Raw genomic sequence first — 25,416 nt, 5'->3', positions numbered from 1 at the left:
GGCTTGTTTTCATCAGTAGATGGTGCGGTCCCCCCCACCAGCTCCACGCAGGTGTTCTATATAAGCGTAAGCGTGTGCTGCATCGTCATCTTCCTCGTGGCCATCATCCTGGCCATCCTGCACCTGCACAGCATGAAGAGAGTGGAGATGGAGGACAGGTTTGTTTCTTTAGTTCGTCATTGTTTCAAAGAAATCACGGCCATGTTATGGAAAGCATGCACATTATAGTGAAGCTGAAGAAAACCAGCATTCAGCTGAGTGGATTTACAGCCTCCTATCTTTCACCTGTGAAAGTTATTTTAGTACTTTGTACAGAATCCCTCTATTCAAAGACCGACAAAAATCGGCCAGATGGATTCAGGCAGCTCTGCAGATATCGGTGTGAAATGCAATCAGCACTTTGGAGAGGTTAGCCATGGAGACAACGGTGAATTTAAATAGCGTAAAGATAGCTTTTTAATTTGTCATGGATATCTGTCTAATGTGACATTTACACTAAACTTTCCGTACTCTAGATAAAGTGGCTGAATATGATCTCATTGCATGGTGGGATATCTAAAGAATTCAGTCTGTCCATTTTACATCTTTAGGGTTAAAAGGCCCTCAGGTTTTTCGTTAGCATGAGGTCAAAATATTTAAGAGCTGATTACCTGACTTCAACGATTGTTGCAGTACGTTTGTTTTTTTTATCAAAAAAGCCCCAAAACTGACTGATTTCAGGTTCTCAGGTATAAATATTGCAGGTTTTCTCATTCTTTCATGATGTAACCTTTATATCATTGGGTTCTGTACTCTTGGTCAGGCAAACGAAGGCATCTTACGACATTAACAATGCCTGAAACTGTGCTACACTGTACGGAGAGCTCTTCCTCTTATTTCACAGACCAGTGCAGTGCTCACTCTAAACCTCCCTGTTTGGAATGGGCTGTTTGCTTGGCCTGTGGTATACTGGTTGGAGCTTACTTTTTGAAACTGTAAAGGGGCCTGCAGTAATTGAGCCTCGGCAAGAAAAGACCGGCTGCTGGACTCAGTACCACCGCAGAACATGGAGCTGTTCCTTCTGTCTATTTAAAGTTCTGTGAAGTTTAACTCAGTATGCAAAAACCCAAACTGTAGAATCAGTTGTCGTGAAAACACTGTTGTTGTGATCCACAATGTCACTTACGTTGATGTGTCACAGCCGCTGCTGCTTGTGTGCTTGAGTGTTGGTCACCTGCTAATTTAAAGTTTATTAACACTGAAATAAGTAGTTTAATTCAACCCAAATTATAACTATCGGCACATATCTAAAAAAAAATTAGACTGCATAAGTTTTAAGCGACTGACAACTGAGTGCATATTCCACTTTGTGTATTTTTTTTATTTATAGTCATGCCAACATTTGACTCTATTTCTGTATATTCTGATTAAATTAAATCAGGTTTTACCATCAAGTTGTACCATTGAAACAATATAAGACTAGTTTGAAGTTACTGCTCGATCCAGATAAGAACTTGTTTTCTCTCTCTGTGTTTTTCAGCGTAAGTGACAGTGGGAGCTCACAGGGTCTGTCTCAGCCATCCACCCAGACCACACAGTACCTGAGGGCAGACACTCCAAACAATGCAGCCCCTGTCACAAGTAAGACATCTTATCTTACGCCATCTGACCACTGAAAGAACCAGCTCAATCAATGATTCGATGCATCAGTTTATGTATATATATATATATATACACACAAAACTGGATGAAGACATGTTAAAATACGTCCATAAAGTCTGATTCATTTTTTTCCTCTTCTCACACTGGCATCTCAAAATGTGCTTGCTGCCCCTAATGCAATAATCGACTGTGAATGACCTTATTAGCTTAACTGCTATCATAAGATCGTAATGAAGAGCATAGTCCCTCTTTATTTTTGGTTATTTTTGGTTGCTGCTAACCCTTGTTAGTGTCAGAGCTGTGTGTTAATGTTCTCACTGTGTGCATTGCGACAACTTGGAACAACAATTCAACAGTTACAGATGCACAAGCAGTCTTTTATTTTGGAAGTGACAGATACTGATCTACACTAATGACTTAAATTAAGAATATGGAACAAGATGGTGAATATTACTTGTAAGGTTGAAGGTCTTCTGCACAATTTAAGTTACCAACTACAATGTAAACAGAGCAGGGTGGGAAACAGACATACAGGAACGACGTCACAGTGAGTGTAAGTCTAAACATGATCTCACACCTGTATGAGAATTTACTCACTATTACCATTTCATCTCTCAGTTAATCTCTGGCCTGAGCACGTGGCCTCTAATAAGGGTCTTTGTTCATAGATGTTGTTGCAGTGTGATCATGTTCTCTTGGCTGGCGCTCAATGTAATTATGGGCTAAGTATTATTTTGTTGCTGTTTATCATGCAGAGTTGGACTTTTCATTACAGTGAAAGTACAGCAATAGAGCCATGAAATGAGTTTCAATTTTTTCATGTTAAAAGCATCACCACAGTTATTGAGGCAGCTCTAGACTTTTAAGTTTAAAGTTTACATTTTTTTTTTAAATAGTACTTGTACTAAGTATAAGGGGTTAAAAACAACAACTATCCATTTAACAGGGAGCTGTTTGCAACTTTTGAGACCAGAAACTTCGGTGGTTGGACAACTGCTACTGTACTGCAATATTCTTGGATCTTAACACAATCAAAATTAATTTAGAAACAGAAACAACAGTTACTGCTATAGGTAATAATTACATAATGATAATCATAACATAAAGAACATTCCTCCTAGTGAAATACACATTTACTTTTCAAAAAAAGGAAATACTGGCTGCTCTCAGACATGGACTGACTGTCTCTGGAGTTTTCTCTCCAAGCCCCCTAGGATTCACTATGAGTGAGTGGGCGAGTTGATGAAGAGAACACAAATATCTCATGATGAAAAAGAGGTCCATTCCCGTAGCAGACTCAGACGAAGATGTCAACTTAGAAAGACAAAGATTGAAGAGCTTTCCGTGATCAGGGCTGACACCGCTCTCGATATGATGTAAATATATCTTTGCATGTGATGAGGTGTTAATATCCTGCTTCCCAGGCACCACCCTTCACCTGAACACCTTGGAGAATGCACTGTTGTTGTGAATGCATCTGACCCAGAGAATCTCATGCTGTGTTTTTCATATGTAAAAGGAAAGTTCCAGATCCAGTTGTCTTGGCATTGCCTAGAGTTCATGTCTGAAAAATAGCTGCTTTCACCTGGAAACAATATAAAAAGTCCTAGAGATTGTCGTAATATTTTGCCTTGGTCCTTTTTTTTATAACATAATACTATGAGCAATTTCCATGGAATAGCATCCCATTGAAAATGATTCACAGACCTTAAGCAGTAATTTGTCAGTGCGATTTAGGGGTTAGTTTCCTCCCCGTGCAGTTTGGTCTCGATGCAGTTGTTAATACTACATAACTGTATTTTGTGATATATATCTGTAGAGTGACACGTACCTTTTTAAATTTAATGATCCAAAGAAATAAACTGAATAAATCTCAGTAGAGCACATACCTCCGCTAAGGCCCAACTGTTCCTGTAAAGGCATAGTTCACCCAAAAATGAAAATTAACTTATCTAATCATCATTCTGCCGATGGATGGGTGGGTGAAGTGTTTGAGTCCACAAAACACTTTTGGAGTTTTAGTGTTATAAAAAACCATCCATGATCCGCTGCATTGTTCGGATCTGTGCAAAGATCAAATCTCTTATCTTGTCTTTTTGTGTCCCAACGAGTTTTGTGGAAATATGATCTGTATTTTTTGTTTAATTCTGTGCAGACCAAACTCGTAAACAAGGGGTGAAAACATAACCTCCATGGCGAAAGTAATATTGATTCTTTCTCAGCTCTCTACTACTTTATTTTTGCAACAAGTGGACAGGCGCACCAGGTTGTCTGTCAATGTATGATCCATCACTGCCCTCTTGTGGTTACAACTCACATCTCACCTCCTGTGCATTTTGTTTGACCCGCTTGCCTTCTCATTTTGTCTTATGCTTTGCTGACTGTGATCATTTGCACCACCATCAACCCAACTCCTGATGGGCAAGTTTACCCATATTGCATGCATGCCTGGTTTGATGGATGTTTCGCGTATGAGCTGGACATTTGCAGCTACCGATCACATCCATTCATTCCCTCAGGTCATGTTGTAATTTGAGTGAGCTCTCCATTAAAACACCTCTCTCACTCTCTCCCACCCTGTGCCCCCTCCCCTCATCAGACAATCACCCTGGTTCTGCACCCATACTTCAGCTTGCAGCCTCCTCCTTCCAAAACCCTGGTGCTCCCCCTCATGAAACCAAAAGTAAGTTCCACTGAAGCTCTGAGAGTCACCTCAACACTCCAAACCCGTTGATACTATTATGTTGACATGTGCAGCGTAGTAATATTAACACCCGAATCAGATTATTCAATCGTTTTCTGATCGTTACACCTACTGGATACATACTGGATGTGGTTTTGTTTACATATCCTCATGTCTTGCCTTCAGGGTATTAACAGGGTAAAAGCTCATACTTTCAGAAATAACTGGAAGGTTACACTTCCTGAACTGATCCTCCGAATCATGACCCATGCAACTCACCTGCTTCATACTAACCTCCCTCATTACTGTGTCAACTTGTTATGTTGTGTGTTTGAGATTCAATATTTACTCTTTTAGATAGAGATTTACATTATTTAGCATTAGATACTTATTTTCAAAATAATAGAAAGGACTATCGAACCCATTTTGAAACAAAAGCTGAATAATCAAATTTATTTAAGTTAAAGTGCTGAACATTCTCTGGTTCAAGCTTCTTAAATGTGAGGATTTGATGCTTTTCTCTATTGGTTATCATAATAAACTGAATCTTTTTTATCTTGTGTTTTGTCAATACAACTTTTTTTGTTTGATAATGGATGATTAAGATACTCAGTAATTGAAGCACTCCCATTAGAAATCACAATGTATGTGTTTCATTATGGTTAATTTCACCTGTGATTACATGTTTTATGTTAAAGTGGCTATATGCAAGTATTTGGCTTAAAACCTTAATAAGCTTAAATTGAATTATCAAGAAGGTAACATTTTCTTAAAAAAGAATACTATTTTTTGGTTGTTGAAGAGATATCTAGCAAAGTTAGCATGCTAGCCAGCTAACCCTGGCCTATTCTGTATTGTAGAATCACTCTAACTCAAAAGGTGATAGTGAGTCCCTGTTGTGTGTAAGTATGTCAAACATGAGAATCTGAAATATCAGTAGCAGTAACTATGAGTAGACTCTAAATGTGTATTGTAGCCACTCTCTATTAATGCTGCTTCCCTCCTTCACAATCCTCAACCACTCATGATGCATTCTCCACTCGTCAAAGCATTCAATCTTTCCTCTTTCTCTCTTACTGGGCGGACTGAATAAGAAATCACAGAAACAAGTTAGCCCATCCCTGAATACACATCCAGCACATTTCATGGACAGCATGATAAATTAGTGAGTAATGAATCACCAGGTCACTGACAAGACATCAATTTGCCTGTCGTAAACATGTAAACAGCCCAAGTCTGTGTCCCAAATACATATCAATAAAATACAATAAACTCATTCTATGAAGGTTTTGGTTACGAAGTGTTCACACTGGAAAAGGGACAAGCTTAATTATAAATGTATATTACATATACTTCATTCTGCATAAATAGAGCACAACCTTCATGTCTAAATGGCTGTCGTGAAAAGATGAATTGTTACTTCCTATTCATATAAAATAATTTAAGATTATAAAAATATTAATAAAAAGGTATTTTGGATTTCTTGTGAACCTTTTGCAAAGCGTTTTTGTGTGTGTGTGTGATGCATATGTTGCTTGTTAGCTTTTGTGAACATTGTTTTCATTCCTTTGAAAATAAATGGTGTTCTCAATTTGACCTGCAGAGGGCAGCATTGATCTGTTCTATGTTACTCCTTATTTTACACTTCGCGTGTAGCAGCAGAGATTTAAACTTCAAATTCGTTTAAAGTTGCAAATTACCAAATGCAAAGTGTGAATCTTTGGACCCACAGCACAGAAAATAAAATAGTAATTTTAATCTCATACAGTTTTAATGTTCTCTACAAAGCTACAGATGTAGCTTAGAGAAACACAAAGGGACCTAATGTTACCTTCAATTGCGTCGGGAGGTTGTTTGCGGGGAAGTTTTCCATTATTTGTTGTCTCTTCTGTGGTTTACAAACCTTTCGTCTAAACTGCTGTTCCCAGCCTGTCAGATTGGTCTCACTTACACCTGAGGTCTGGTTATGTCCACATATGAAGTGTTTTGATAGAAAGGGCTTGTGTATAAACAGTTTGTACATCTATGTATAGATACTCAGATACTGTAAGGAATGGCCCCTGTGTGTTTGTGTGTGTTTCATATCAAAACTTACCTACCTGACTCAACCAGCAGAGTACATTGGGAGTTTATGTTACGGTCCTGCTCTAATACAAGACTTTGCGTGTTTACGGTACTGTTCATCTCTTGCTGACCACGTAATATCTGAAATTCTTTGAATGCATGTGAGGGATTTGTGTGTTTTACAGTAAATCTGTGTGTCAGTCATAAAGGGATCTCTTTCAAAAGTGATGCAAAGCAGATGTCCCCCGGCTTTTTTATCTTGTGGTAATCTGAGTTAAAAGACCTGTGACTCAGTTAGAAAGTGTTTTGGATTATGTGTATCTTTAATGAGACTCTTTGTTTTTTCATCCTCTCAGGCTACCCATCTCTCCGCATAGAGAAGAATGACTTGAGGAGTGTTACACTATTGGAGGCTAAATCTAAAGTGAAAGACATCGCCATCTCAAGGGAGAGAGTCACACTACAAGATGTCTTGCATGAAGGTATTTGTCTCTCGTGTTCCCTCTTTCCTCATCTCTCTTTACTCTTTGTGAACCCCCAATGACTTCCGAGTTCTTCCCAAGAGTGTGAACATTATCTAGACACAAAGTGGAATTCAAATTGTGTCATAAGCACCTCTTTAAAAAGCCAAGAGCACAGATTGTACCATGTGATGTGGTTACAAATGTTTTCCCTTGCTTTGTTCATGAATGCTGCTGTGGATGTGAGATGTGGTTTTGAGTGGCAGGTTAGTGCAGAGGTTTTGATGGAGTGGCTTTAATTACATTAAATACACAAGCGCATGTGCACAAAAGTTGCTCTCGCACATATTGGAGAGAGAGAACTGCAGCACACTTACGGGTACATGCAAAAGTGCAATTGAGACTATGCGGTCCGATTGTCTTTGTGGCCGCTAAAAACGTCGCAGCAACTGAGCAAAACAAGAAGTTAGAGATCTTTCTTTATATGAGAAGAGTACGAAATGTTTTTTGCATCGAAGTAATGAAACTGTGGCAGGACAAATAAGAATATGGCAGGCTGACCCAGTCGAGATGATTAATGGGAAACATTTATATACTTCGACTAAGTTCTCAGTCACCCTAAAAAATCTCTGGGTACCTAACTAATACATTTTTATAAAAGAAACGTACATCAACAAACCAGTTCATTGTGGTAATATTTCAGATTTATTTGCACTAAAAACCAACAAACAATTTACAACAAATTAAGGGAAGACAAAAACAAGTTCAGAAAAAACCATCTCTCAAACATTTTGCCAAAGGATTACAGTCATATATTAGCCAGCTGGTTATCACTGACACATTTACAAAAATGTTGATTATTGTGTGTTCATTTATATACATAAATTAATGAAATTAAAATGAAACCACAAACAAAAAGAGCTCCACACTATTGGAACAGAGTAATGAAATACTGGCAGTGTTCAAATTATACTGAACTTTTGAAATATGGTTTAATGAGGTGACTAGAAATGACTGTAAAGAAAGCAGCAGTTGTAGTTTCCCACACATACACACACACACACCTGAGAGTTATAAATGCCTTATTCTCAGAGAATGACTTATTTTCCGAACAAAGGGACAAAGGCTTCCTGACCAACTGAGAAAATCTTTGTATTCTTACAACATTTAAGCGGTGCTGTCAAGGCACCACAAAGAATGACTTCACGGCATGTCAGTGCTTAGTCGGCTATAGAGATTAAAACCTCCGCCTGTGCAGCTGATGACTTCATTTTGTCGTGAATGTTCTCAGGGATGATATTCAGCAGGAGCCTATATGATTTCAATGTCATAAAAGTTAATTTAATTTGTCCCCCAACCGTATAAGAAGCCATGAAATAGAAGGAAGTGCAATGAAAAGCCTGCAGCTGATAGCAGAGGTGTGACAGAATGAGGCATAAATTATAGATCATTGTAACCCTTCGTTGAGAAGAACAGACATATAAGTTGTAGAATGTCAACTTTAACGCTAGTCGTTGGACTGTTTTTTAAATGGAGCTTTTAAAAGTGGGAAAGTTCTGTTGAATGCATACGTGAAAATCTAAAGTTGTAAAAAAGCATCTGCTGCAAAATGTACGCTACCCAACACAATTCTGATTTATGAAGGTTTATTTAGTAAGAAGTGCAGAATTACATTTTCAGGAGTGCTGTAAATATGGGCCTCAGTTTTTACTGCATGGTGTCACAGCATACAGGGATGTATATACATTCAAAGCTCTGCTCCAAACCACCTCCCCCGATGAAACCTTTGGCCACATTAACAACTAGAATGGCTCTCAGAGAGCAAATACCTCCACCAAGGTCTAACAGTAACCTTATGAAGCCATATTAAATTCACTACATCCAGACTTTTATCTGGATCTGCACCAAATTTTACACACATACATAAATGTATATCCCATATATCAGCAATACTAAAAACACTATCGCAGAATGTTTTCACAAGTGAAAAAAGATTCCTGGGTCCGGGACCTGGATACGCGCCAACATTATGTATTTGTTCTTCATAATCCCGCAAACTAAATTACAAACAAATGTAGATTACAGACATATCCTCTTAGTGGAGGAAGCAAGGCTGTAAATGCTGAGTATTTATATCAATGTACATTAAAAAAGATGTCTCTAGAAAATCCTGTTTTTTTTCCATACACTGTAGAGTGTCAAACCCATAGCCGTCAGATTACGATCCGAACACGGGTGGAGGGAAAAGTCGAAAAGCATAATTTTTTTTCATACTGAAAATCATACAATCCACATATGAAGGTAATGGGAAATTATGTTATTATTTAGAATTCCCCCCGGTAAAATTACTTACATGTTGAATACAAAATTCACCTCAATTTGAAGACTGCAGCATCTTGTTTAAGAAAATGCTCAAATTGGGTATAAAAGAAATACAGTCACATGAGAGGTCAGAAATTCTTAAATCTGCCATAAAAACCCTACAGCAAACACACAATCAAACACACACAAACACACACTATATCTTCATATCCAGTTGGATGTGAATAAATTAGGTTGTTGGGATTTACTGTAATTCTGGGGCTTCATATACTTTTGTTGGCCAGAGTGGATGTGAAATAAGCCTTAAATTGAATTTATATTGTTTTTGAAAAGTCTTGAATGTGGCTTGTTGGGACCTTCAGAAACCCGAAAGATCCGGTACAGTAGTGTGAGAGTTTACATCTTACTTTACTACATCTGTTTTTTAGTGTAATGTTTTTCATCTGCACAAAACTGACATGTGTTCTTTTTACTTTTTTCCCTTTATTTTCTTTTCATGCTCTGAGGATATTATGCAGAGACAGGTCACTGTACTGCACTGCTCTCGACGGTCATATAAGAGTCAGAGCTTAACTCCAAACAATGATAAACTTTCCATAAACTTGAAATAGTTCCTCCTGAGGTATATAACATATTGACCGAAGGTCTAAGGCCCTGAAGATAAACATTCAGCTTCAGTTTGGCTCGATCAGTCTTCCTCTCTGGAGACGCTGGATGCTTTTGGATGGGATTCAGCCTTGTCATGGAGTGATGGTACTGAACAAGACCGTACTTCACTTTCTGGAGATTTGCCCACGCTGGGGTTTATTGTGGCTGTTGGAGTGATGTAAGAGTTACCCAAGGATGAATACAACACAACAGTGTGGGTGTTCTGTTTTGAAATGCCACCTTAACGCCTTAAGGGGCTTACTGTCATTGTTTGTGAACATAGGTAGTATTATCTTGCCAAATTACTTTCTTTAGTCTTCTGTGTTTTTTGACTTGACTCTAGACACTGTAATTGAAAGAAAAAAAAAGATTGTTCTTATCTCTGGTTGCACTGTGTGGCTGACAAGCTGTAAATTGAGAAATATCTCAACAACTCATAGACATTCATGGTTTATTAAGGATGAATTTACATATTCAAAATCAGCATATCACTGTGAGCAATTATTAACTATATATTTTTTATTTCGGGGTCAAGCACAACCTCTGCAATTCCTCTGTGTTGTGTTGGAACTTCAATTAAAAAAGAATGACTATTTGGTTGACTATCTACTGCAAAATTTCTTACAATATCTCCTTTCAGACATGAACTGAACTCTGGATAATCTCCAGAAGGGCTGTATGTGTGCATGCAAAATTCCTCTGGACTTTCTCTGGAGTTTTCCTGCCGGCCCTCCAGTAGGAGAATGTCCGAATGAGCCAATGTGCAAAAACACCAAAAGATCTTCTACAGCATTCAGTGTCCTCAGTCAGCTCTGCAGTTTTTTTAATTAAAACTGCCTAAAACGAACCTTTTACTCTTACGCTTTACAACGGTCATTGTTGGAGAGTCTTGAGGTAAAATCAAAGTCAAATGAATTTCAAAATGTCAGCAAATTCAAAATAAACCTTGAAAACACACGAGATAACACCTGAGGTATAAAAAATAAGAGAAATGCAGGCCACGTCTCGGAGGTGGTTGAACTCTGAGTTGTCTGTTCTTGGGAGCCGGCAGGTCCAGACACGCTCGACGGAGAAGGCAGGAGCTGGAAGGAGACAGTCAAACACTCACCCTGTTGTTATGTTTGTCTGTGCTTGAAACACAAGGCGTAGTTAGCCTAGGGGTTCAGATGTTTTTTTTTTTTTTTAAGTTTACGTTACTGGTTTACGTTGTGAAATGGTATTTTACCCCAGCAAAGTCCTCGCAGCGGTGACAGTTAGACAACGGAGATGATGGACATGCTCACTTAGCCGTCTTACATTGTACAAAGTTGTGAATCATTGGACTCAATGAAAGACCCTCTGCGCTCCACTGACTTGCTCTTGTTTTGGCTTCTGTCAGCGAGACAGGAGCCAAACCTGCCTAATCCCATTAAGAGACAAAGCGTTTTAAGCAGAAGCCTGTCCACCTCTGTCCACAGACCAGCCAGGCATGATGGCCAGCGACAGCAATGGCATTTCGATCCTTGAATGTGATGCCTCTGGCTTTGTTTCTCCTGCCCTTTTCCCCAGATAAAAACCTGTGGTTTGTGTTTGACAGGCACGTTTGGCCGCATCTTCCACGGCGTGCTGCTGGACGAGAAGGACCCCAGTAAGGAGAAGCAGGTCTTTGTGAAGACAGTGAAAGGTATGCGTTCCATGCTGGCTATGAAAACGCTCAGTTGACTTCACAGTTGTCAAAGAAATGAAAATATTGTCAAGTGGAGTGTTGTACATTTTTCCATCTCTATTAATGTGCATCTTGCTGTGGGTTTTCTAAGAAGTGAGGTTTGGCAAAGTAAACACTGTCAAGCTCAGTGAGTATCAATAAACTGAAACATGATTATAATGCCAAAGCCGTAAGAGGAATGACCAAGGTCAGTGGATTGAAACATAATATAGCCAACAGTTCAGTTGACACCCTGTGGATTTTAATTTGATTTCAATGATTTAATTTTTTTTTTAGGTTTGCTTTTGTGCTTCCAAGCCAGTAACAGTTGTGGTAGAGAAGTGCTGTTTTAGGGTTGTCCGTCCATCTCATTCTCATTGGCGTGATACTTCAGGAACACGTTTAGAACATTTCTTCAAATCTGGCACAAACATCCTTGGGCTCCAGGATGAATTGATTAGAGTTTAGTGGTCAAAGTGGTCACTTACTTCATAAAACTGTTTTTTCGGTCATAACTATAAAATAGACTTAGTACCTTTTATTCAATTTAAGCCTGGACGGACATGAATGTGAAGTCGACAGGTTGGAGGAGGTGTAAGACCACTGTGTGATTATTGTAGTTTGTTTTGTGGACCCTGGTGTTGAGCGCTTTAGGCTGTTAACCAAACACGGCCTATACAAATACGTGCTTCTCTAATGACTTCAGCAGATGTCCATACATTGTTTCAGTCCAGTACACTGATCTGACCGTAGATTAATTGCAAGTCTTACTCACGCTGCAGCTTTTGCACATTAGAGAAAGGCCTCCTCTATATGGGAATGTCGGGTTGTTTGTTAGCAGCATGTGTCGGCTCTCTCTGCCAGTTGCCTTCTGACCTCTCCTTTCTCATGTTTACTCAGGGAGGGGTGGATACCTCCAGCGAACAATATCCTCGTGCCAGTCTTGGCTTTGTTAAACTCTTTACTTCCTTCTCATGCTCCTTTTGGGAGTACCACGCGATGGCAAAGGGGCATTCACAGATTTAAAAACTGGCAAGCCCAGTTTCCCACTAAAAATAACTATGAGAACAGGGGTCTGTGCTGGGAAACAAGTAAAAATCGAATACTTCATGGAGTCGCAGAGTAATGTAACCTTACCTTTTCATCTGCTACTGCAAAACAGCAGCTATAAGGGACTCATAACTGATTGTGTCTCTGAAAAATTCATAGATAATGCGTCTGAGGTGCAGGTGACCATGATATTGACGGAAAGTTGCAAACTTCGTGGACTCCATCACAGGTAAGTGGAAGCACTCACAGAACAAAGGAGGTTATTTGTGGTTTTGGAGCAGTTTGCTCTTTAAAAAAATAAAATATATATATATATATCAAAAGAAATATAATAATCTAACAAGTTCATTTGGCCATTATAGCTCCCAAATGGCAGTATTAACCTTTACCATGGTTATACTGTTGTCCACTATGGAACAGTTTGAATGTTGAAAGCAGCTTTAAAGCTCTGGTTTAGTCCGAAGCCAACACTGTACCGTCAGAGCATTTCCTGTGGTCCTCTTCTAAATGGCTGTTCTGAACATTGATAAAATACGACCACATTTTAGATATGGAGCAGATACTGTAACTGAAACTGTTAATTTCTCAAAGAGTTGCTATATTTTAACTGCTCTGCCTTCATGTCAAGAAGAATGTCCTGCTCCTTCTTCTTTTCCTCTTTTTTGAGATCAGTAATTTGTCAGTAAGATTAGCTTCCTCTTCCACATGTTGGCAGTGGTTTAGATGAGCCCGTTAACATCCACCTTTGGATTCCATGAACCTGTTTGACCTGCATCAAACTTCTACTCGTGTACAAACACACTATATTTCATCTGTCACACACAGTGCTCCTGTTCCTTAATTGCTCTCGCTCTCTGCCCTCAGAAATCTGTTACCCATAAGTCACGTGTGTACGGAGGATGGAGAGAAGCCAATGGTGCTGTTGCCTTTCATGGCCTGGGGGAACCTCAAGCTGTTCCTGCGGCAGTGCAAGCTAGCAGAGGCTAACAACCCACAGGTGAGGCTTTTAAATCAGAGTGCATTTTCTGGAGCTTTAAGGCACTTATTAAGCCATTAAGATAAATACCTCGATGCGAGCCATGTATGGCACAGACATTTATTGAGCTATTAAAATAAATCCCCCCCCAAATTGGAAGAAAAGTCAGATTAAATCCAGTGTCAAGCCTGAAAGAGTGTTTTGTGTGTTTGCGGCAATCCACAGCAAATACCATCTACCAGTTTACACTGTTATTAGAATGACTGTTGAGATAATCATGAAGCTGGTGCTCAGGGCAGAGATTTTTATTTGCTATGTAAAGACAATCAGTCTTTTGTACAGGTTCACCCCAGGGAGTCTTTGATGAGCTTGGCAAAGACACAGTGCAAATCCGACCAAATCCAAAATACAGATGCAGCAAACATTTTGCAATCACAAGACGAAGCTTGCCATCCATTTGCATTAATCAAAACATCTCTATGAAGTTTCAGTTAACACATCAGCACCTTCGCTCTCTTCAATCTCATTTTTTACTTTCTGGCACTTGTCAGGGAGAAAGACATAGTCATTAAGTTTCTGCGGGTGCAAGAAACGTGGGGCTATAAATCAGTGTTTCAGTATAGAGGAGATAAAACTCTGAGGAAAGCACAACACCACAGTGTGGCATTTGTTCTGAAAGGGAACATCTGGTTTGGAAGGTAGAACTGTGGTGCTGAGGGGGGAGAACACGTGGTGTGTTCACTGACAAACCAGTAACATCATGCTCGACAGTCGAGCACCAGCTACACGTGTCTCACGTTGGTCCAAGTTGTTGACTTTAAATGTTCTTATCTGTGTTCATTGGTTGCCAAGACCTTTTGTGTTGTGGGGATTAATTAATTTAGGCTGTATCACAGTGTCCACTCTCAGATAAGATTAAACAACCAAAACATTTCCACTTTGGGTACTTTAGCCAGGGTTCATGCAGCGGACTCCCTGTAGTAGATCAGATGTGTAGAAAACTATCTTTGGCCACTCACATGTTTACATGGCATTGAGCAGCTACAAGCATAAAAAGCAGGTTTCTCTAATGACTGACACTCAAACCTCGACAGAGGAACCACGTCAGTCAGCTCATTCTCCCTCAAAGTTGCTCAGAAATATTAAGGCTATGGTTTAACATTTCAGTGCTGATGTGTCATCTGTTGCTCTTGTGCACTAGACCAAACAAAACAAGGCGACAGCCATGCTAGCGTCTCTGGGAGACCGAGCTTTGGCAAAGAGGGGGTTTAAGCTAAATCAGGGGTTGGGAACTTTTATTTCTGTCAAGGACCATTTCAAATCTTTTGCGGGCCCTACTACATTATTGACCACGTATATCACACACCAACCTCTCTGATGCAATGGCTGGAACTGCTTCTTCTTGGCTCGGTGTCTGATGTGTTGGGTATGGGGGTAGGAATAGGTATGATGATGCTACTCACAGCCGGTTTTAGTCGAAACAACTTTTTCAAGCAAATCCTCACCTTTGGTAGAGCAATTCCTTCCTCATATCTAACCCAGCAGTGATCCCACAAATACCAAGTAGGTCAGTTCTTATCATGTTCATTTGCAGACCGGAGAGAAGAAAATCAATTGTGATGATTGTCCGAGATGATACAGAACACATTCTGTTGTGTTTCGTTCCCCCTGACTGTGACCTTACAGACAGAAGGGACCGCAATGAAGTCTGTCTTTTTTGTGGATATTCATCCAATAACTGTTTAATTGTTTCACTTAAAAACTCAAATGTGAATCTCTTGGGGGCACTAGAGTCATAGGATCATCCACGTCAGTAAGATCCATGGTCACATGCTCACATCCATGGTTACAATGAATATTTGTTACAAATTGTATGGCAATCCATTAAGCGGTTGTCGTGATTACTTAATGTTACTCTAAGAAACAAACTTTCAACCTCCTGTTGGCTTTGACCGATATCAACCCTTCCTACAGCCTCCTGCTTGAGACTAACATGGCTAAAAATAAAAGTGTGTTGTTGTGTCTACGTAGATGACCTTTTCTTTTACAATACATTTTTTGTTGTGGACCAAATTTCCTCTTAAATGTTATTTTCCAGGTCACATGTTTGTTCTGCTATTTTAATTGATTAACTTTTCACTTGTATGGGGACATTTAAATTGTTCTAGTGTCTGTAACTCCCATCTTTGACACAAATTAGGCTGACGACCATTTAGAGATATTAGAACAATTTAACACATAAGACCCATTTTACTACAGTTAAGTCACGTCAGCTGCGGTTTCCTGCCCCCCTCTTTTTTTTTTGATTTTCCTGCCTCTGTTTCTCAACCGTACATCGTCTCTCCCTCCCCCCCTCCCTTCCTTTCAGGCAATCTCTCAACAAGACCTAGTGTACATGGCGATCCAGATTGCATGTGGAATGAGCTACCTGGCTCGCAGGGAGGTCATACACAAAGACCTCGCCGCCCGGAACTGCGTGTAAGTGTACATGACCCAGCTCAACACTGTCGCCATTTGTCCTTACTTCTTCCTGTAGCATTAAGTTATTTGGTTTGGAATTTAATTACAAAATAATAATACTTGTCTTTCCCGCTCCCCCCACTCCCCCGGCAGGATTGATGACAACATGCAGGTGAAGATAACAGACAACGCTCTTGCTCGGGACCTATTTCCCATGGATTACCACTGTCTCGGAGACAATGAGAACCGGCCCGTTCGCTGGATGGCCCTGGAAAGCTTGCTCAACAATGACTTCTCTAGTGCGAGTGATGTGGTAAGAAATAATATACCAGATACACACTGTTCTTCTTGCAGCTTCCGCGATAAACTTCTGCGATAAACATGGGTCCTGCATGCGTTCGGTGTGTAGGCTGGGCATGTCATCAGCAACAGAGCAAATGGCAGAACAAGAAAAGTAATCTATCTGTTTTCATAGCACGTCTGATTTAGGGGTCTGACGTACCACCTACTATTGCTTGGCCATCCCCCTTTCCGACTCAATCTTAACATTAGCGAAATGTTGATCTCTGTGCGTGTCGCCATCTTCGTAAATGTTTACCGCATGCAGTTATGGTGACAGCAGAAAGCTGTCTGAGTCAAAGATTAGAGAGCGGAGCACCCTACAATGTAGTCTATGTTCTGTGGCGTGCCCTCAGCTAGAATCCTCCAGTAACAAGCGCAGTAAATAAGAAATTATGTGAAGAAACAAATGTTTACAGTGCAGCCGTTTGACCACACATACAGGAGTGTTAAACAGGCAGTATATTGCAGAGCTAAGGGTGCAGCTCTCTTATCTGTGGAAAGTGTATTCACCAACAAAAAAGTAAGATTTCCTGTCTCAAGGTTTTTAATAGATAAAGTATTTCCAGGGGCCATAAAATAGAGAAGGTGATACAGGAAATGGCACCAATTGTGTTGAAGCCGTTCTCAGACGGTTAGTCAAGGTATCAGAGGGAAGGGAGTAGCGGTGTTAAGCTCCACGAGTCTCCAGCTCTTCCCTCTTTCCTGTCTCAGGATAGCAGAGCACCGGAGACACTCCCTGCATTTCCTCCAAAGGTTTCGTGTCAACCCATTAAAGGTTATGACACACTGACACAGCAGCAAGTAGCTCTCTTCAGAGATCATTTGCTGTGGTCTGTTCATAAGTCACTGTCAGCACTGATCGTGACATAAAAAGATTGATTTAACATAAGCAGGACCCCTCACAACAAGTGTAAGGTCAACACCTTCTCAAAGCCCAAGTGACCTAAGATATGTTCATGATGATGAAAGTAACACTTGTTCAGAAGAATGAGGAAATCCTATTTTCTTTGTCCCCTTATGGGAGGTCAGAGTGAGGGTCAGTACAGGGCCCTCTCTGACACGGGAGTTTGGACCAACAGTCTCTTGACACATAACTGCCATCCGACTGTTTACTTCCATCCTCTCTACTAAGACTTGCACTCATTATTTATATACATAAATTTTTTCAACATAATTTCCTTGCATTGTTCCTGTGGAACATGTTGAATTTGAATGTAAACGGCCACTGGGCTCTCGATAGAAATGGTGATTATGTTTATCCTGCTGGATAATAACACATGAGAATCAACTGCTTCTGCAGATTATATTTAGGAAATGCTGTAAATGAAAGTCAACACTGGTATCAGTGCTAATCACTTGTTGTGTTTTCCCAGTGGGCCTTCGGAGTGACCCTGTGGGAACTGATGACTCTGGGTCAGACCCCCTACGTCGACATTGACCCTTTTGAGATGTCGGCCTATCTGAAGGATGGGTACAGAATAGCACAACCAATCAACTGTCCAGATGAACTGTACGTCGATCACACATCCTCACACACACAATGCTACATTTGTTTATTTCCTGAATCATTGAGTTCTGAGAAAAAAAAGATTTTAAATTGTGTCCATTAACTTGTGTAAGTTACTCTATTGGTTCAGTCCCAAATATTTATATTTTTTTTGAGGCCAGCGTACCTTCACACTGGAAACTCAGTACAGATTAACATAGACATTCCAAATTCCCCAAAGTGTTTAAGTTTTCAGTTAATTAGGAACGCCTTCATAAAACTAATGCAGTCTGATACAGCAGTCATGTAATAAATCATTCCTCTAATGTCAATGTTCAGGTTTTGACGAAACAGTGTTAAAGAGGTGCAGGTTGACCATGACATGACATCACATTACATTTCATTTAGCTGACAATTATATCCAAAGCGACTTACAATAAGTGCATTCAACCATGAGGGTACAAACCCAGAACATCAAGAATCAATAAAGTACTATTTCTTCAAGAAAACCGAACTACTGTAAATTTACAATAGTTTTGGAACTATTGGTCAGAAAAACAGTTTGATCAGTTTGAAGAAAAAATGGGTTTGTTTGTACCATTTCAAAGTGCTTTATATTTAAAAAGCTCCATGTTTCTTTGTCCTCTGATTCGATGTGGAATGCAAACTGATCATTGGTTGCAGTTGTAATCAACAAGTGTCTCACTGAGATCACTGGAGAGACACAGGCAAGTCAGTTAGTGAAGCATTATCAGGAACATGAACACAAATACACAAAAAATCTGTTCAAATTAATACAGTTGTTAAAAGTCTTGATAAATCAAAGCCTGCAATAGATCTTTCAAAAATTCAACTGACTTAATAATTCGAATATGCTGACGGGTAATTTTTCCATTATCATTACTATTGTACCACATGTGCTTCTACGTGACAGTTTAGAATAAATGACTAGTCTGTGGTTATTTACAAGTCACAGCCTACAGACATTCTTTATTTCTGCAGTGACTGCAACGTGTGGATGTTTCGCTGCAGTCCGCCTTGTTATTGCAGACTTTGACCCAATGATGTTTCAGTGACAGGTTGTTATATAATACCAGCTTAATCAAACTGAAATAATATGGAGCTTATCAACATCCTGCAACTGTGGAGAAGTGAGCGGTGTCCACACACACACACACACACACACACACACACACACTAACACACACACACACGCGCACACGCTTTTCCTCTACGACATTTTTATTTCCAAAGACCTTCCGCGATATCAGGTTTACAGTGATGCTGTCACCGACTCACTGCTGCAGAGTCACAGGGGTTTTCCAGGCTCAGAGCTCGGCTGTACTGGGTTAACATTAAGAGGTTGTGCATGGCTGACTGAAGTCACTGCGAGACCAGTCACACAATTCATAAAGATGTTTTCTATAATACTGACATTCATAGACTTAGTTTTATACGGAAATGAGAAATGATGGTCATAAATATTTGATCAGTGTTTATTTGTAGAAGAACTCTGAGGCACATGGTTGATAACTGTTTATTGGATTTATGATCATTTCATTTTCTGTACATGCTCCTGTTTGTTCATATCAGTGTTTTCCTCCATTACGTTGTCGACACACTGCTGAACCCAGTGGAGAACCCAGTGGAAAACCCTGTAGTTTGAACCCCTGCAGGATCTCTGCTGTCTTCAATTATGCTGCGATAAAACAGTCCATACCCAACGATCTGCATACACAGCAACAGTCCTCGCTTCCTTTTTACAGCTACGCAAAACTTTCTGTGACAACCCCCTGTGTTGTTTAACTTTGAATTGCATGTTAGCAAGGTCATACATTAAGGGTTTTTTTTTTTTTCATGGAATATTGCTAAAATCTGTGTGTTTATGAGTTACAGATATGCCAAATCTGTGATTCATGCTTTTATTTCCCCATGTTTAGATGACATTAATGGCCTCCTTACAAGGTGAATTTGGAAAATGATTCACGTTCTCCTCCAGATTGTAATGAACGCTGAAAAAAAAAGAGAGAAGAGACCAGTTTTCTCCCCTTTTAATGTTTTTACGTTGGCTGGCAGCTTAGTTCACTGCTGCTATTATAATACACTCGTGAAAAATCTTTACTGCGCACCTTTTGGATTTGACTTGTCCTGGAAAACGCTTCAATGGTTTTAAATCTACTCAAAGAACAAAGGGATTAATCACCTGAATTCTGTGAAATAGCTGAAGTTGGTTCCCTCCTAAAACTAAAGGTGACGACGTCCATTTCCAAAATATCGGAGGCTGCGAAATTCTTCATTTAAAGTCATGGATTGATTAAATCTGACTCATTTATATCAGTGCTGCACAGGCGGCTCCTGTGCGTGTAAATGTCACTCACTCAAATTGTCCTCCGAGTTAGATGCCAGTGTCACTCCCCCCACCATCATCCTTAAATTGCTCATGGGCAGTGTCTAACCTGACCCTTCTTCTTGTGTCGCAGGTTTGCAGTGATGGCGTGTTGTTGGGCCCTGGACCCAGAGGAGAGGCCTAAGTTTCAACAGCTGGTTCAGTGTCTCACAGAGTTCCACGCAGCATTGGGGGCTTACGTCTGAGAGCAGGCGGTTTTTTTCTTCCTCTTCTTCAAGACAACGAGCAACATTTCAGGCTGGCGGACACTGTTCTTGAGGAATACGCGGAGGAAATTGTGCCTTATCAGACGAACGAGCAGGCGTTCATCTTGTACAGTCATGGAGTTTTTATATAGTTGAATTACCTTTTTTACAGCATAGCAAAGTAAAAGGATTCTTTGTTGAATATTGTTTTTTATGCTTTGAAAGCGTCTAGGAACGGCAGTTACAGGGCCCCGTCCTCGCCAAGAGAAACGATGGAAAGATGTCGTCGTCTATACCGAACATCAACACTTACGGACATTTTTGTGCCAATGGAACAATTAAAAAAAAAAAATGTCAATCTTTACGAACATGGTTTTAAAGACAGTATTTTCTACAGTTTTGTTACTAGTGTAAATTGCAGATGTGGTTTCAATGAGAGTGACTCTACAAAAGAACGATTTTAGGTACCAGAGTAGAGTTTAAGGGCTTCATTTGTGTAACCGTGTTGTCGAGCGTGTGAGTCTGGTACGAGAGGCCCCCTCAACGGTACACTGTTTTCTGAGCACTGTGCCACAGATGAGTTGTTCTGTCTCCTGATGGACGAGCCGACACTCAGCAGAGACAACCCTGTTTCTTACAGACGTGGACGCCACAGCTTCAACAATATCAGCACCACAAAGCCACGTACACATTATTTTTGTAGAACATCCTGAGTGAACTTTGGACACCGTTATTATTTGAATGCCACCATATTCTTCCTCTTTTCAACATTTTTATTTCCACTATCACATCATCCGAACAAAATGATCCTGTTGTCTCGGTTTTATAAGCTTGATTGTTCTGCGTCAGAACACAGCCCTTCCCAGGACTATTCAAATGCTTTTTGTGAGTAACTAGAAAACTAATAATCACTGTGAACACACACAATACTGCCTACCAGCTTGGTCTAATCTTATTTTACCACCTTTAACATCTTTGTGATGTGTCTTTATGGTCACTGCATGTTGAATTAAGGTTGTAAAATGCTTCCCGAGTTCTTATCCAAAAATTAAATGGGATCTTTTAAATATAAGCCTACTTCATTTTTCCCCTTATCAAAAGCATACAGTGCATCAGTGCCGTGCTCTTGCTTTGTAGTTAAAGTTCCTCTCCTGGCATTGATTAAACTCATAAAAACCCACCCCATCCATCCATTATCTATACTGCTTATTATCTGAGGGTCTTAGGGGAGCTGGAGCCGATCCCTGCTGACATTGGGGGAGAGGCTGGGTACATTCTGGATTTGTTGTCTAGCGTTTCACACAGAATCCAAACTCTCATTCGGCAAAATACACATGTACAAAGAAATCGGTCAAATGGCCCAAATATAACTAACATCACTAACGACAGACTGCTCCCCTGTAGATTTGAATCATTTAACACACAAACCTCTGCTGGTTCTCCGTTTTGAAGCCACTCAATGCTACAAAAGTCAATGTTTCTGAAGCGGAATGTATTTGATCTGTCGCCCTCGACAACAAACATATCAATAAAAGTTACCACGAGGCTTCAGGTTGATTACGTCATTAAACGGCTAATAATGTGTTGCAAGATCAACTCTGGTCCTAATCACCAGGATACTGATAACTGATAAAACATGGTACGCTACTGCACAACGATATTGATAGCCCCACCCAGGAAGTGGACAGGATTGGGTCATTGGGCTTGTGATGCATTAAAACCCTGCTTGTCTCGATCATACACTGTAAATAAAGAAAGACGACATCTTGATCTCCCCCTGGTGGCTGACTGCAATATCAGTAAGTAAATCAAGCCTCCTCCATGTTATGAAACGGGAGATGGGCCAAACCAAAAACAAATGATACAATTTTCTGCTCACATGTTTTTTTTTTTAGGTACTATCTCAATGAAGGTTGTAGAGCTCATTTTTCCATTTACTTTTTTTTCAATTTGTTATTTGACTACAGCTGCAGATGAAACGTCATCACTTGAGACTGACTCTCGATTGGTTGAGCAGGTGTATGTGACTTTGGTACTGCAGAAGGAAGAGAGGAGGCATCGTCCATCTTGATTTAGGGTCCATGTTCTCAATGTGTTTGTTTGAAACTGCCATTGGTTCACTGCCATTCCCAGGTGCAAACACTCGATAGTGTTGTGTTAGTCTGCATATATGTCTTTGTGTGTTAGTCAGCAGGATTATGCAAAAAACTGCTGATTTCACAAAACTTTGTGGTAGGATCTGGAAAAAGGATGATGGAATATTTGTGAATAAGCCGTTTTGAGACATTTTAGCCAGATTTCCAGGGAACAATTTATGTATCTTAATGAAAAAAGTGACATGTTTAGTTTGTTCAATTTAACGCAGCTTTTTGGAATTCAAGGGGTCTGTTGGGCTTGGAGGTGATTTGTGCTGAGTGCCATTCTAGTTTGAGACCGCCATTCCAAGGAAGAACCACTCAGCCATGGTGTGGGGCACTGTTTATTTCACTCATATGATAAAACCACCATATGGACATGTTCAAAAGTTTCTTGAATTCCATTGGAGGGGGTCTTTTAAACAAACGCACGTGCTTGTTTTAGCCAGAATACTCGATAACACTTTGTTTACATAGCGCCACAAAAGCCACAGTGAAAGAAGGTGTTGTGGCACAAAAATATGTTTTTTCTATTTAGCCTGCAAAGCTTAAAACCACCATGATGCCTTTCACTGTTCAGTGATGCCAACTGTTCACTTACTGGTAAAAAAAAAAGTCAATTGAGTAAAGGAGCTGAGCTACAGCTCTGCTCACAGATCGTGTCGCCATGTGTATGTAATACAAGAACACTGGATATGGACTCTTCGTTTTCTTACTTTCGTGTTTTACTTAAGTTGCTTTCATTTTGGCTCTTTAGCTTTAGGCTGAGTTGACTGTCACATGGATACTGCACTTCTTCACAATGTCGTAATGGAAAGTTGTGTAAAATCTAATTTGGGCCGAGTCCTTCCAGCGAAGTCTGATGCAGAAGGTTTAACGGAAATTTCACCTTGGGGAGAATTTTTCGTTTTTTTGTGGTTTCTGTTTCCCTTGGTGCAGTGTTGTAATCGTTTTGTTTGGATAACCTTCTGAATTGTCAGTGGCGAGAGGTCACGTCAAGATATTTCCACACAGGTATGGCAGCCGCTGAAGATGACATCCTTTCAAAACATCCGTCATCAGCGCGTTTCCCCTCAGCCCCGTCAGTTCTGCACAGCTCTACCATTTCCTCACCAGCAGCAGTCATAATAGACCATAATGCAATGCAACCACAAGACGTGTTGAGTGGATCCTCATTACCAGAAGGGCCTGGCCTCATGGCACACTATCCACTGTTGTTTCAATTACATTGTTTTCTTTTCTAATGAATAGTCGTGATTCAACTTTGGAGCGGACACCTTCCGTGCTCCCATTTGATGCTGAATCATAATGCCATTGCACTACAGCTGAACACACCCAGTAGGGAATGTAAACATTGTGCTGCCAAAGATCAATTCCAATAGCTGTGTTGCTTAGGAACCCGTCTATTTGACCAAAGAGCGGCCCATGAGTTACATTGAAGGGTTACTAATTCAGAGGCAGAGAAACATAACTTCAACATAACAGGCTAAATTACACATCAAGAGCAATCCTTCAAAATGCATTATGGTGTCTACTGTCTAATGATAGTAGCTACAAGGCAGAGTAAGTTATTTCGATTGACTAAATCCATTTTGCACAGTGTTCCTACGTCAAGCTCTCTTCTGTGACTGCAGCGAAAGTGTGGTTATGACTTGAGTTTGTCCTGATATTGCTCTGATATACTGAAGGCCTTTGTCCAAGCCTTTCCAGCCCGTGTCAGGGACTCGGAGTGGAAACAGAAGCAGGGCCTTGAGTGATCTGAGCGGGAATGCTGGCCCAACCAGACCGGCCGACACGATCTCTGATCATCCTATACGTGACATCAGAGGAGTAACGAGAAGCATGAGACCTCTGTGAATCGTGGTAACTGCTTCCTGTCTGCCTCTGGGCTTAACATACACACGTCTCCAGCTCCACACAGTTTGTTTTATACATTTGATGCCACACGTGTTTGGTTTTTAAACTCAATTGTGAACAAACCCCTGAGCCACGGAAAGTCAGCACAGCCCCACTTTATTTGAGGCAGACACTAGGCTGTCATGTAAACCACAAGACTTCATACATTACGGGTGACATGTTTTAATTTCCATCCATCTGTCCATTATCTACACTGCGTATCCTTTGTAAGGATGGCGGCCGGGCTGGAGCCAATCCCAGCTGACGAGAGGCGCTAAAACCTGGACAACACAATATTTTTCCTCCCACAAGGACGTTGTGTTTTTTTTTATCTCTGTTTGTTTGTTAGTCCGCAGGTGAACGCCCAAACTGCTCCACTGATTTCCATTACAAATTTGTGGAGGGGTGAAGGACGACCCAGGGAAGAGCCCATTCAATTCAGGTTCAGATGAGGATCAGTAGTGTATTACAGGAAGTCTTTTACACTTCCCTTCACATTGTGAAGTCTGGTGTTTTTCAACATTTTCCTTTATTTTTCAGAGAATAATTAATGGTTCTTGATGCAAAAAGCTGATTTTACGAGACTGATGTTTATGTGTCTGTGTAATTTGGGGAGTACACAATTTGGGAGTGTTTTGTACATAAAACATATCCTTACATTATAACATTTTATAAACGAAATGAGAAATGATGATAAATATTCTATATCTAATTATATATTTTTTGTTTAATGAACAATACACTCCTTAATTTTGTTTAGCACCCCAACAAAAATGAACTAGAATGACAGAAGAGCCCAACAATCCCCACTAAAACTAAAATTCATTATATCTGGGATTTTGTTTGGAGCCTAACTTCAAACACAGATATCAGCCGCCTCATGCCGGATTTTCATCAACAAGATCCATGAATTTTTCTTTGACAAAAAAAGGAAAATGTTCAACAAGAGAGTAAATATAAATTTCAACTTTTGGCC

General features: G+C 40.1%; 1 protein-coding gene across 3 annotated transcripts in view; it reads left to right on the top strand.

The window, feature by feature from the left end:
• Window positions 1-22,179, top strand: part of ryk (receptor like tyrosine kinase) — a 44,486-nt gene extending 22,307 nt beyond the window's left edge. Inside the window, exons 6-16 of one of the 3 annotated variants that reach the window (XM_062395404.1) lie at window positions 20-158; window positions 1,520-1,620; window positions 4,241-4,324; window positions 6,745-6,870; window positions 11,396-11,482; window positions 12,713-12,782; window positions 13,418-13,550; window positions 15,898-16,007; window positions 16,143-16,302; window positions 17,705-17,841; window positions 20,298-22,179. In XM_062395404.1, the coding sequence (XP_062251388.1) occupies window positions 20-158; window positions 1,520-1,620; window positions 4,241-4,324; window positions 6,745-6,870; window positions 11,396-11,482; window positions 12,713-12,782; window positions 13,418-13,550; window positions 15,898-16,007; window positions 16,143-16,302; window positions 17,705-17,841; window positions 20,298-20,409 (1,259 nt within the window). In that variant the 3' untranslated portion in view covers window positions 20,410-22,179. Of the gene's footprint in view, window positions 1-16; window positions 159-1,519; window positions 1,621-4,240; window positions 4,325-6,744; window positions 6,871-11,395; window positions 11,483-12,712; window positions 12,783-13,417; window positions 13,551-15,897; window positions 16,008-16,142; window positions 16,303-17,704; window positions 17,842-20,297 lie in introns of all 3 variants that reach the window. The other 2 variants (XM_062395403.1, XM_062395405.1) reach the window with 2 other exon arrangements.
• Window positions 22,180-25,416: the final 3,237 nt, after the last annotated feature.

The sequence above is a fragment of the Platichthys flesus genome, chromosome 9 (assembly GCF_949316205.1).
Source record: "Platichthys flesus chromosome 9, fPlaFle2.1, whole genome shotgun sequence".
Lineage (NCBI taxonomy): Eukaryota > Metazoa > Chordata > Actinopteri > Pleuronectiformes > Pleuronectidae > Platichthys > Platichthys flesus.
This window is presented reverse-complemented; position numbering and strand designations above follow the sequence as displayed.